The 14,927-nt window shown below is 36.5% G+C and overlaps 1 protein-coding gene across 2 annotated transcripts in view; it reads left to right on the top strand.

Moving 5' to 3' along the window:
- LOC127658637 (ly6/PLAUR domain-containing protein 6-like) overlaps window positions 1-14,927 on the top strand; it is a 35,928-nt gene that overhangs the window by 2,712 nt on the left and 18,289 nt on the right. For both annotated transcript variants that reach the window (XM_052148016.1, XM_052148015.1), the window contains exon 2: window positions 13,213-13,375. In XM_052148016.1, the coding sequence (XP_052003976.1) occupies window positions 13,258-13,375 (118 nt within the window). In that variant the 5' untranslated portion in view covers window positions 13,213-13,257. The remainder of the gene's footprint in view (window positions 1-13,212; window positions 13,376-14,927) is intronic.

The raw sequence follows: 14,927 nt of genomic DNA, 5'->3' as shown, positions 1-14,927 counted from the left end.
TCTAATTCATTTGCAACTTCTTTTAATGCAAGACTTTATTAAAAAATATGGTCCAGAAAGAGCACCTTGTCATATCTGAATGTCACAGCTGTTTCAGAGTCCATATTTATTCCTAGAGTAATATATTAGCTGTCGCATAGTGCTATTATTGTGCTAATATAGTAATATACTGTAGTTTAATATAGTAATGCTTCAACTTCGAAGAGTGATGGAGTAATCTAACATCCTGTTGGTGCTTGATGGATTAGCGTCACCTGACATCTAAATAGCTCAGATTTGTTAATTCTGGTCTATTTGTGTGGATACTTTTCCTTATAGATACTTCTGACAGAAAGGGTCACATGTTTACATGTCCTTTGACCTAAAGAAACATTTGTCCAACACTACTATGATAACACATTCGAGCCAGGGCAGGTGTTTTTCCAGATGGGCCAGCATAGAAACTGAAAGGTGTTATTTGAGACGTCCTAATGACAAGGATGTAGAAGCATTAAGGGACGTTATATGGGTGATTTTTAGAAGACATCATGGGCAAATATGTTTTTTTTTATGTGACGTATGAAGCAGGCATAAGGAATCTTTTTATCTGTGGTCATTTATCCCCAATGGACCCTTTGCACATTTGGGTTTGGAATGCAGAAGTAAACTATAGTGGGGTAAACTTCCATAGAGGTGAATGGGGGACTACAGTAAACCTTATTTTTGTGGTCCCATTTGCTCCATCAGCAAAAGAAAAAAATCCACTATTATGTTTCTTCAGCTTTCCAAAAGAGAGAAAAAAACATAGAGAGAGGTGTATTATGTCATTTAGAAGATGGAAAAAAGTCAAATTTACTCTCACTCCCTCAGAAGCTGCATTTGAAACCTCATCACAGCAGTGTCACTATTTACATAATTTTTTTTATGAATACCTGGGTAATATAAAACAAAGAATAATGTTATTAATGTGCATACAGAATAAAAAAAATAGAATGCTAAATTTGCACAGATAAATATGGCAGAAACGTGTCTTCACAGTCTTTGAAAAGGGTCTAAAGCAGAATACTTGGGCTAATATTATTTGTTTGCAGTCAGTCTGGATGTAGTCTCAGCCTTATATGGCACACCCACTGACCGCTTGATACATATTCTATAAAAAAAGCTGGATCTGGTAAGTTCTTGTGGCTTTACGCAACTTCCGAGTATAAGGGCACAACAAAGTTGGAAACAAAGTGGTGTTTACAAGGTGCCAGGTTGACGCGTATGTTTTTCAGGAAGAGCCAATCACTGGTTTTGCCAAAGTTTACCAGATTAGTTTGGTTTTAGGCACTTGGTAGCAAGTAAACAAGATATCCACAAGCTGAACTGTATATACAGTACATTGTTTTCACATTTGGGTCTGTAAAATTATCTGTACTTAGTTTCTGTACTGTACTATAAATAGACTCACTACACATGTTCCACTGAGTTTTTTCTGTTTTCAGTACAATCTTTCATGAAACCGCTGCACCATTATTTAAATATATTTTATTATTATTATTTTATAAATGTTTCTTAATTTATTATTTTTATTATAGTCTATTATTGTGGTATAATGTATTTGAGATAACTGTACTCAATCGCTGTGATAACACTTTTTATGTATTGAGTAAAATGTCTGGCTGTGAGGAATAGCATTTTTCTTGTAATCATCTTGGAAATACACAATATCAAGTGTGGTGTAATACCACATATATATAAGTCAGGCGAAAATGCCACCTTTTTACATGAGGTCAGCTCCATTGCATGACTATCAAAGCAAGTCTTATAAAGCATGCCGTGTCGTGGTGGGGGAGGGGGCTCAGTGCTTCATGTGCGCCATCAGACTCTCCATTAGTGCCATCTCAATGGGGATGGTGAGGCAGAAGGCAGAGCAATGGCTTCATCTGACCCCTTTGTTTCCCTGTGCCATGTCAAGGAACTTGACAATGGCTGATGGTCTTTGGATAATGACACTTCTGCTTAGGCTGAGTACATAACACAAGCTTGTGCACCAGAGCGTATAAAAGAATCCCTCAGTGCTGTGCATTACTTATGCTCTTTTTGAATTATTTAGCAAAGTTTGTTTTGCGTTAACTGCATGAGTGACCATGGCAAGATCACTGTCACTGGGTCAGAGCAAGTATGCCTCAGGCTTTCAGCACTCATAATTCATGTTATTTTGTTACATCATGCCCTAATATTAATTTTTTCATCAGAGTATTTTTAGCTTGTATATATATATATATATATATATATATATATATATATATATATATATATATATATATATACAAATTTACACCAGTGATAGGTTATGGTCATATAGGCCTATATAAAATTATGTAGTGTTAAGAAGCTTTTGTTAGATTTTGATGCTAATTAGCTACTCATCCACCCCACTTGAATGCTTTATTGAGCAGATGTATCCGATTTGTCTTACGGGGCCTTTTTGCACCCTGTTGTGTGAAGCTGCTGCCATCCTTTGTCAGTGTATGAAGATTTATATGCAGTCTGTTAATACACTGTGCACCAGAGGATTTAAACAAGATTGCATAGCCATTTCAAAGTGGCTATGCATTTCAATATCAATGTAAAGAGATATATATTTAGTAGATTTTGCCTCTTAATTTTTTACATTTTTTTTATTTTATTTTACATTTTTGTTTTTTTTGTGTTCTTATCCTTTTATAGTGGTTAGAAAACAATGAGCATAACATCAGCGTGCCTGTCTGCTACAGTATTTTTACCAATACGCTTTGAAGCCTTTGAAGTATGCAGTCAGTCTTGATGTTGTCTTGAAGGTTCACTGGAGCAGTACTACATTTTTCTCTCCTCAGCATCAGCAACCAGATATTTTAGCATGTCTCCAGAGGATTTTTCATTTCCTTTGAAGTTCGTTTTTTTTTTGTTGTTGTTAATTCACATTGCATATCCTGCAAGTGAAGAGCTTTTACTTGTTCATGTTTTGACTTTAATAGCTTAAATGATTTAAAGTGAACAGGTTAAAACACTTAACTATACAAACAAAAACTATACATAACTATACAAAGTTATATTTTTTACATATTGTAAACTAAACCAGTTAATTTAGATATTACCACATGAAGCACACTTTTAGGTTTTTACATTTTTTTAGTCAGTTTATCCAAATTAAAGAATAATTCTGTAATAAATACATAGGCCTATGTTATTTGTTTAGAAGCAGCAATAAATACACATGTTGGTTTCTGTATGCTTTTCTAAATAAATGTAATTTTTTAAATGACTGAATACAATTCTGAAGGTCTGGGTGAAATTTAAGTGTATGATAGTTGAAGTTTTATCAATGAAAATAAATTGTGCCAAATGCTCTTTTAGTCATTCCTTGCAAATAGTCCAGTCATCCCATATTTCGTAGAGGACATTAGCTTTAAAGGCCCATGTCTAATTGTATTCTGTCTCAAACCTTTAATGTTTCTAAAGGGAAATTAATTTGGAAATCTCATTCTCTATGATCTGACATGCCTTGCTTTATGTCTGGAGTCTCTGGATATTTTCCACTCATTGGTTGTTTGGCAAAGACATAGATTGAAATGATGGCAAGACCCTTTATTCTTTCTTTAAGCAACAGCAGCCATCTGTTAATCTGTATTTCTGATTTCTCATTCCTGTCATTCTTGACAACATAGTGGTCTTATGATTTGGCAATTTCTGTGAAGAATGATGTTCTTTGGCATAGTATTTAGACTGAATCACAAGCTCATCCAGTGTCAGGTGATCTCCAAATATACTAATTATGTATGAAAACTGTTTACAGCTGTTTGATGTGCAAGCATGCACAAAAGCAGTTATAGTATCACAGAATGGGAGGTGTGTTTCCCCCATGTGAGGAACTTGATTAAACTCAGACACACTTTGTCCATAATCATGGTGTGGAAAGGTCGTGTTGGGAGTCTGTGTGGTTTTGCCATCTGAGCCCCAAAGACCAAAAGAGGGGAGTAAATACTTTCATGTAAATTTCTAATTAGCCCCATTGCCCTTTCTTCCTGCCATGGTTTTGATGGCCTAAAGTTCAAGGGAATAAAACTTACCCCATGCCCCACCCTCTTGGTTTTCTACAGCTGCCACAAGGATATATTATCATTCCTCTGTCTGATTCCACCAGCACCAAGACATTATTGCATCTGTCCCACTCTATAAAGGGCTGTACTCACTCAGCACGTTTCTGGAAGTGGGATTCACCAAATGAGAGGGAGAGAAGATTTACTAATGTAGAAATTATTATAATCAAGCTAAATCAGTTAAACCTATAACTACAAGAGGAACAAAGATGAATGACTTCAAGTGGGGTTCAATAGTCAATTTTAAAAATGTAGGATTCAAAATATAATTGAAATCTTAGATAATAAATAAAGTTTTAGAATTTTGAAAATGCAACAAAGAAATCTTATGATGTAAAATGAATCATGGACTAAAAATGATTCAAGGAATGAAAACGAAACTGAAAACGAAAGTTTTTAGCAGAAAGTAACCAAAAACTGGAACAAAGTGATTCTCAATTGATGGTAACTGGTTATAACCGGTTAATTTTGTTCCGATAATGTCTTCATGAAAGTAAAAGTCAAGGGGTTTATCAGGGGGGTGTACTACCATGGTGGCTTTCGCTGTTGCACACTGCCGCTGTGTTTATATCCACATCGCCCACTGAACGTGTTTAGATGCACTCTACAATATGGAACAGACTTTCTGTGGGCTGGGCTCCAAAAGTTCCAGTTGTTCCCCCTTATAGGCAGCCCTGAATATGAAATGTTTCTGTACTATTTCTAGGCCACTTATCAAATTAGCAAATTTGTGACATGTTAACTGCTTTGTACAAAATGTCAGATTTCCTTGCATTCACTGAAGCAAACAAATTGGGCTTTGGATCGTTCTCAAATCATGCTGGGATAACATGGATCATCAAGTTTTTTATAAACTTGTGGAATCCATGCCAGCAAGTGCATACTGTCATTTCAGCAAAATGGGGATATATCAAATTCATGTAGATTTTTTATTTGTAACTTTTTTCTTAATTTGTATGTTTATAAAATTATTTATATAAAAAAAAAACATTATTACATCGTAATATTACATCAGGAAACTGTCTTCAAGAAGCATTTTTACAACTAGGCTCAAGTTGTACTGTATGTATATCATGGTGGATAAAGATGATTAGGTGAAAAAAAAAAGATACTGGAAAGATAGATGAAATAACATAAACAATAATGAGTAATGTTGTGACCTCTGGATCACAACTGCAATCAGCTGCTATAACAGTGTGTTCATATATAGTATATGCACAGAAACACTCAATTTATAAAAAAATCACTAACCATTATAACAGCAACTTTGCCAAAACAGGTTAAGTATTTCCCTAAATATCTTGCAGAAGCAACTTATGTATGCAGCATATGGCACATTGTATCATGGTAATATTGTTCCAACATAGTTTTTGAAACACAGACTCCTTTCTGAGGCATTTGCAGCTGATTTTTCATTGTGTTACACTGAGCTACCTGACCGATTCTTTGAATGTGTCAAGAGGCTGAAGAGGGGATTAAAAATTATACAGCTGAACCAGAGCACTTCAAAAGAATAGCCTAGTGCCGGATTAGTGTGTGTGTGCATGTAGGATTTCAATTAGCTGGCCTGTGATTTTGATCCATCGTGACTTCTTTGGTTTTGGTGGGGTGCACTGCAGGGCAGAGGCAGAGTTCATTGTCATTTGGCTTTTGACAACAGAACTCTCTGTTGAGAATGCATTGTGCTCTCTGGAATGAATGGAGGACTGCAGCTTCATCATTCGAAATACAAAACAGCAATATTCTTGCCATAGTAAAAAGGCTTAAGGCCTCAATATACTTCCTTAGAAGTTCTTCTTCGTCCTTCGTTCAGGGATAAAAAGACGTTCTAAACAGCCGAGCAACAGTATACTGTTTCCAAACATTCAGACACCTGCCACACTGTTGTGGGAGGCATTTAGAAGCACATTTAAATATAAGGACGCTACATGTGAAACCTTAAAAATGTGTTATCAATGGCTTTTTGGCTGATTCTGAGTAGAATTCACATGAAGTCAAAAAAGAAGCTGTTTTAACCACTCAATGATCATTTAAAGAAAATGTTTAATTTTTTTACATTATGAATTCATGACACTAATGCGCTAACATGCTACACGCAGCCATAATATGTGCCAATTACACACTGGTTGCATCTCAATCAGATCCCTAGTTCAGTAGTCAGGGCACTGATCAGTGAGTCGGCCATTTCTAGGGCTGTCTCATTCGCAAAATTGTTCCAGTGCACTGAAACGTTCCATAAAAACCCTGGAGCATCGTTGCTCACTATGTTCACTTATTTGAAATGTTGCCATGGTCTTCTGTAGTCTCTCAAGTCATTTGATGATGAGCACAAGTGGAAATATATTAAATCAAATCCTTATTTAAACAGATGTTGTTTGTCTCTCATCCACAATAACAGGAAAAAAATCTTTTAAATATTAGAGTTGTTAAAAGAAGGTTTAAAATACACCTCTTTATATGTTTCATTATGTAATTTATCTGTTATAATAACACGTTTGAATATCTTACTTAACAAATTAACGATAGTGTCATTTATACAGTGATGTTGTTGATTAATAACAGCTGCGCTTGAATGCGCGAGCTCCTTATCGTGTCACAGGTGATTGAGTCATAATTGTCCCAATGTTCAGTGGATGAACACGCTTGCAGTGCCCAGATTCGTGTTCACGATATACTGATTCACAACATAGGGAGCTAGGGAGATGATTGAGACACCCTCTGTTATTTATTATGACACTAATACTACTACAAAAATGAGTGTATAAAAGTGTTAATATTAGATAGAACAATGATTATAGAGATTATTTTTGATTACTTTTTGATTTACTTGACAGATGTGTGAATGACTTTTGCTACAGATAGCACATGAGTGAATGGGCACTTGTGAGTATTTGAGAAGATTTGATTTTTGATTTAGATTTTTATTGTTTTAGTAAACAAAACAAGAAAATCACATGACTAAATGTCTCTAAGCGATCGATTGTACAGATATAGGTATGTTTGCCCCAGCTCGCTAATGACTCACTGAACAACGTAAACAAAATTAGTCATATGCCTCAAGGTAGGTGGAGCTCCAGGTCACACCTAATGATGACGTGGACCAATGGCAGTGAGGTGTTTAGTCCCAGCGAGCTGTTATGAACCACCGAAACGAACGCAAAAACACCTTCTTTTTGGCCAGGAAGTATATTGAGGCCTTTAAGCATCAGCAAAATGTCAAACATAAGACAGAGGACAGTAGCTGTCATTGTGGAAAGAGATTATAAAAAAAACTGCACTGTTTGTAGGGCTGGGGAGTATGGCAAAAAATATTATCATGATATTCTTTGTCATATGATTCGATATCGTTATTTATCACGATATTCAATCACATTTGCACATTGCACATTTTTTTTTAATTTCCAAAAAAGAAGAGAAAACAAAATTCCAAACAGTCTAAATAGTCTTTTCAAAACTGCATTGGGGCCCCAGAAACCGCTAATGCAGTGGTGACTCAGGGGACTTCTTTGAAATATTACTATATTTTATCGAGTTTATCAATTGAGTGTAGTTGGATATGAATGTTATAAGATGATCTGTTCATTTTTAATCATAATGAAGGTATATATATATTTTTTACATTAAAAGTATTTTCATATTTCTTTACATACAGATATCCAAGTATGGGGGCATAGAAGCCCTTGTGACTGAGGAATGATACTGTATGGGTGTTCAGGGGTATCTCCAGAGAGAAACCTTTGAAAATGTAAACGTCTGAATGGACCATTTTTCTATTTTCATTAAAGTGAGAAAGACTAGGCTACAAACTAGTAATTATTTTGCCTTTCATCCCTGTCAGAGATGATGAAATCTGAATAATTTCACAAAATTAGAACAGAATTATTTGTTTATTATTAAAGGCTTGGAACATGCTGATTAATACAAATACATTTAGAAAGAAAAAACGTTATGGTCAAAAGGCACTCTGGAAACACGCACCTCATGTTTACGCACATGTGGGGAAAAGAGGCACTCTGGAAACACGCACCTCATGTTTACGCACATGTGGGGAAAAGAGGAAGCAGGTGCGGACCGGGACAGGGCATCAGTGAAGTGTGTTTCTGTGCTAGAGAAAAATATTCAAGAATACAGTGCAGAAAGATCAGATATGATGTAACTGGCACTGTTGTTTTGTCGCGCTGCTCACTAGAGACGATGAGAGGGTGTAAAGTCGTCATTATGTTTTGCAGTCGAGATGGAATCAATCTGGGGTCCGGATCCGGAACGCGGTGACCTGCATAGCGGGAGCTATAGCAACTTCATACAGTCTGAGGCTGCGTTTCCACTGACGCAGAAGAAATCTGCAAAAAGCCACTCCCAACGCTAGGGAACCGCTTGCCCCGCCCTGCTGTCAGTTTTACAATCCAACTCGCGAGCTTGATGCTCGACTTCCATAGGAAGGAATTGAAAGTGCTCGCTCAGATCTGATTTTTGCTGCCTGTCTGAACAAAACCTTGGAAATAAAATACAAGAAACTTTTTATTCATTGCATTGAAAGGGACTGTTATATTGTCCTATGTAATAATATAATTGTCTGTTGTGTTTTTCTGCAGCTTCTAACATCTTACTCATAAAACTGTCTGTCACAAACTGGAAAAGAGCCACTACTGACAGCTTCTGGCGTCCTCACAGCCCTTTTCCTTTTCCTTCTCAAACCTGTGCAAAATCTGGTCCAACAGGTTTTGGAAGTCACAAGAGAGGATTTGCATTTCTTTCCCTCCATTTATGGGAGCGACTGCCATTCACAGGCCAATTCACAACCCAGAATATCGTGTTTCTGACCCGAGTTAGTCTTACTCACCTGGCAGTGGCTCAGGCAGGAACTCCAGAGCCCTTAACCTGCAGGGAGCCACATGCCTCCCCCTTCTGCCTCTTTCCTCCACCCTGCTGGGTCTGAGTCAGCCAGTGACCTTCAGTAATGAGATGACATAAATGTGACTGGGTGTATCGTGGCGTAAAGAAAGGAAGTCATGCTCTCAGAGCAAATGCTGCAGAGAGTCCATAGTGATTTCTTCTATTGTGTATAGCATTGGTGCTAAAAACTAATATCAGCACTTTTTTTTAAAACTGTTTTGATGAAGATGAACTTGTTGTCAATTGGTTACTTATGTTTTGTTTTTTTAGAGTATTTGAATTTGTTCTTTTTAAACATCTGCTTTTTAAACATCTGCCAAGATACCAAAGTCTGCTAGTCAGAGATTTGGACGCAAACATTTCTCATCAAATTCTACCAAATTTACATTATCTGAGCAATGCTATCCACATTCATTTCACGGTACTATACTCCATACTGTAGAGACAAATAATTGTCTCATTTATTATTATTATTAAATATTTTTATGTTTCCTAAGGAATATTTGGAGCAACATCTGAGACAAAGTTGACACTTAAATGGGATAACTAAGAACTCCATTAAGCAAAATTTTTCCTCTGGACAATTTCACTTTGTTGTAATACATTAGTGTACAAATGTGATGTTGTAATATCATACATAATGCAGATGTCGGATGCTTTACATCTAGAAATTAAGTACTTGGTTTCTCAATAGGATATCTTACGTGGAAATAAAACTATAAGATTCTCTTCAAAATAAAAGTAATGTGCATACAGTGGTAAATTGATATGTTCTCATTTCTCCATAGTGACTTGCTTCATTAAGTTTTGCACTTAGTGGGTCAGAGACAGCATGAGAGAAATAAGGATGTACAACCAGGCAAGTGTTAGATGTTGTAGTGCTTATGCACCAAGTTCATGTTCTTCTGCATGAGATGTTTGTGCTGCAGTTAAGTTCTAATGCACCATGATCCTCTTCAACACTCTCCAAACAAAAGAACTGACTGTGCTTAAACAAATTGCCAACCGCAGTTCCACCATTCCTGGATGGTGCTCAGGCATGCAGGGTTTGAGGACAGGTCTTGCTCATGGCAGGCACCTGGCAAAGCTTAAAAGGAGATGGGCCACTGAAGTTTAACCTGAGGCACTTCCTGATTGAGTTTGGAAGTTTGCCCATGAATGTCAGATTAATTATTATGTGGCTTTTATTGAAACTGAGAAATATTCAAATAAAATATTTGACTTGCCAGACTGGCATGTACTTTGTGTTTGTAATCAACTGTGAATTAGAATGTCGACACATGTCAACAGCAGGGACCATGCCAGGATTTTGTCACGGGGGGGGGGGGTGATCAGTCTGTGGTGGCACCAAAATTCCTCGGGGGCTTTTGCGAGTGTTACATAAGAGGGAGGGGGTGGTACACTCAAAAAAATATTTTTTTGAGTGTACTTGTATTATTTGTTGACATTCCCACTCCACAAACAGTGTGTGAGACCAGCTAAAAACAGAAAACGTATATGTACTTCTGTGCTCCTTTTCAATATGTTAAGTGTAGAAAAGAAACACTCTGAGGAAACCTAATGCTTTCTAACATGGCTCTGCTGTACCATTCTACATTGTCTGAGGCGTCAAGTGTTACACAGCAACAGGAGCTCAGGCCTGCCCAGTGTCGCTCTCTTTAATCATTTTTCTGAGACAGCAGGTCTTGCTGGAGGAAATCTGTTTTTTATCCTCAGACAGGAAACCCACTAATCTATCTGGAAACTTTAAAGTCTCTAATCAGTGTTTGCAATTCATACAAAAACACTGCACAACATTTTATGAATATTTTTTGAATATTTCCATGACATCGACAATTTGACTTTTATAAACTTAATTTTTTTAAAGTTCTGTGCAAAAGTCTTTGGCACAGACGATGTTTCACAAAAACATTTATCTTAAGATAGTTATGTATGTCTTTATAGCTTTAGTGTGTCAATGGAAAATATACATATTAGACTCCCAAACATTACTTTTGTAATAGAATAGATTAGAATAGAAGAACAGGGAGCCCTGCAACAGATGTCATGGCCCCCACAGACCCACTAATGAACATCGAGTTAGTCTGGGATTAAATTAAGAGATAGAAGCAATTGAGACAGCCTAAACAGATAGAAGAACTGAGGCAAATTCTCCAAGAAGCTTGGAACATCCTATCTGCCAACAACAAAGAAAAACCGTGTCAGGAGTACCCAGGAGAATTGGTGCTGTTTTGAAGGCAAAGGTGGTCACATCAAATATTGATTTAGTTATTTTTATGTTTACTGGACTTTGCATGACATTAATTGATAAATGAAAACTATTTATGGCATTATTTTTTTAAGATATCCTCACTATGCAACATTTTTCACAAGTGCCTAAAACTTTTACACAGTACTATATTTATTTTTGTTTGTTTCATCGTTTGTTTGTTGTTTGTTTGCTTTCTCTTACAAATGTAAATCTACGTTCATATTAGGCTGAAAGTATCAGACATGTTAAAAATATCACACAGATCTGTTGAAATAATTGTTCATAAATAAGTGGGATTTATTCGCAAATGAAACATTACTTGTTAAGTCAAGAGTAAAGTCTAATCCTTATTAATCCTCATTAATGGACCTCAGGAAGCATGTTATGCTTCTTAAATGTGTTCTTGAATTCCTCCTCCAGACTAGAATGAAAGAAATAAAAACACATATAAGGAGAGGGAAATTATGTTTCTCATGATCTTGAAGAACTGAAAACATGAAATAAGTTATGTAAAAATTATTAATTATAACATGAATAACGTTGTTGTTATTAATAATAAAATAGTAATAACAAGTTGTGCCAATGCATTTATTTTAAAAACTAAAATATGAATGTAAGAACAAATGTTTCTGAACATTCGTGAGTTGGACTGCTTCCACTACAATTTCCATACTTCCATTTGTATAGTTTTGTAGTTTTGATTACTACTATTTTGATTATTCTAAAATGTAGAAAATAATCTTCAGATGACAAGTCAAGAAAAGGAGCTGATTTTATCCAATATGCTGCAAAAGAAGTAATGTGTCTCAGTCTCTGTGCAGTATCACATAAAGATACTGTGTTTTTTTGTTTTTTTTGTTTTTGTTTATTTGGTAGTATTTCATTTCAGGTATATTCCTAAGCTCATTAGTAGTCAAATCCTTAATGGTCTAAGTATATTCTGTAAATGTTCTTTTTAATACACGTGTTTCCATGATTTTATGTGTTAGCAACTTTGAAAAGGGGAGTTCAAGTTAGAGAAATTGATTTACCAAAATTAATAGATTAATCTCTGTCTGCCCTGCCATCTGACTCACTGAAGAAAGCACACAAAGCGGTTTAGTCAAGCACTTCTGAAAAATGTGTAATCTGCCTCAGCTTTCGTTTCAGTAATGTAAACCACACACCTCTGTGTTCAAGCCATGTCCTTTTCTCCAGGCTTATTTAGCCTTTCAGAGGGATTTTTTTTATTATTATTGCACCAAAAAGCATCACAGATCCTTCTCATTTTTCAGCATTTGTAGGGAATACAATTTTTTTTTATGCTTTTTAAGGTTGAAAATTTACCTTAAAAGTTTTCAAAAAGAAAATGGATTGAACAGATAATGTAGACGGTAAAGACTGTTTTAATTTCTTTCCATTATTATTATTATTATTTATAATAATCAATGTTGCAAATGTATGTTTAGGCCTGTGACCATTGTTTTGTTGGTTGAATTGATCAAAACTATGCCTCACAAATCACATGAATGTTTTGTATCACTACAGTAAATATGATGCTATTTAATGGATTGTAAATATTGCTGTCCATTTTGTGGTGTTCAAAGATGTTTTATTGAGACCGTAGCATTCACTAATTGAGAACAATGGACCATTGTTTGTTTTCTGTTACCAACAACCAAACCAAACTCCTAATAGGGTCACTGTTGCCGGAGGGTCAGGACATTGGCAGACAGCTGACATTGTCATTGATATAATTAGGGACTTGCTGTAATAAAAAGCATGGCTCTTTGTGTCCAGTGTTTTGGAAAGGAGTTGAAATGCTTTTGAACTGCTTTAATTCTGTAGTTTCCTCTCTGTAGTTTTTTTTAGCAGATGTGTCTTGAATCTGTTGTTAAACAGGTCAGATTTATAAGCCGCCTGATAGTAGACTTGTTTTAGTGTGACTATGCTTTTATGTTTTTAATAAATAGTTATTTTCTTTAACAGGTACTTTGTTGGATCTGGACTGCACATGTGAGTTTTCCTCCAGCAATGGAACCCTGGCCTATCATGGCCTGGGGCCTAATGCTGACTGCCATCAATGGCTGGATAAAAACTGCTCAATCAAGAGACTTTACTGAAAAAGACATTATTCTCCTTCATCCCTCAAGTAAGTGCATGTTTTTTACCTTCTTCTTAGATTTTGACTACCGTAATTTCCGGACTATTGAGCGCACCTGAATATAAGCCGTACCCACTGAATTTTAAAAAAAGTATTATTTTGAACATAAATAAGCCGCACCTGTCTATAATCCGCAGGTGCCTACCAGTACATTGAAACAAATGAACTTTACTCAGGCTTTAACGAAACACGGCTTGTAACAAAAATAAATAGGCTTTTACGAAACACGGTGTGGCAGCGGAGGCGTGGTCAAGCGCCCGTCCGGGAGAGAAAAGCGGTAAGGGCACTTACATCAAGTGCTGAAAACTGTCACACTGGTGCCAGTGTGACAGTTTTCCCAAGAAGGACACGTGAAGCAGGGCACTTGACGTTCCAGGTAAGGCTTTTAATGGCCACAGCAATGTTTACAATCAATTTTATAAAGTTTCTCAATTCTTGGTCTTCTATGCGCCAACACTAGACTGACGTGTGTCTGTCTATCACTCTCTCTGCTGCCTTTTTATGCCGCTCTCCCCACGCTTACTGAAATTAGACACAGGTGTTAGACATTAGCTCAGGTGTAAGCGCCCTTACCGCTTTTCTCTCCCGGATAGGTGCTTGACCACGCCCCCGCTGCCACACACAGCTTGTAACAAAAACAAAAAAAATTTGCAGTAAACAGTAGCCTAGCAAGAAAGACATTGGTCACTATCTTCCTCCTCTTGTGCACATGAAACCACTGAAGTCATCTCGTTCGGTGTCGGAGTTGAATAGCCTCAGCTTTAGTTGTCTTTTTGCACTGAGTCAATTCCTCACGCTGCTGTTTCCAACGTCTCCCGTGCAGCAGCTCTATTTCCTTTTCCAACAGCCAGATCAATCGCCTTCAACATGAAAGCTGCATCATATGCATTTCTCCGTGTCTTTGCCATGATGAGGGTGACAAAATGACTACCGTAATCAGAATGATGGGAAGTTTTGCTAACCCGTTCGGCAATTTCATTGGTCTAATGAAAGCTTCATGCCGCCAAAAAACTGAGCACGTCACAGAATGTTTTTTTTATTTTTTTAAATAAAATTTGAAAGCAGGAAAAATCCATATATTAGCCGTTGTTTAAGCCGTGAGGTTCAAAGCGTGGGAAAAAAGTTGCGGCTTATAGTCCTGAAATTACGGTAAATGGAATTTATTATTATGTAGTAGAAGATATTAGGCACAATGCTAGTCTCAGTCACCATTCACTTTCATTGCATCTTTTTTGCATGCATTTTCATGCAAGTGAATGGTGACTGGCACAGAACATTTAGCCTAACATCAGTTTTTTGTTTTCCTCAAGAAAGAATTAGAATTTTGTGGTGAACCGTCCCTTAAAGATGCATTCAGTAATTTGGGGCTAATTAATGATGAATTGTGATTTTGTGAAGAGTGATCTGAATGGTGTACACACATGAGATGAAGACTGTACTCATAATAGTTCTTTAAAAAGTGTTTTTATTATACATGGTGTGGGTCACCCCCTTCAACGTGTTTTGCTATGTTGAAATGGCATGGTCCACTGTGTTTCGC

This window comes from Xyrauchen texanus, chromosome 18 (assembly GCF_025860055.1).
Source record: "Xyrauchen texanus isolate HMW12.3.18 chromosome 18, RBS_HiC_50CHRs, whole genome shotgun sequence".
Classification (NCBI taxonomy): Eukaryota; Metazoa; Chordata; class Actinopteri; order Cypriniformes; family Catostomidae; genus Xyrauchen; species Xyrauchen texanus.
The sequence above is the reverse complement of the archived record's forward strand: the minus strand, read 5'-3'. Positions and strand labels throughout refer to the sequence as shown.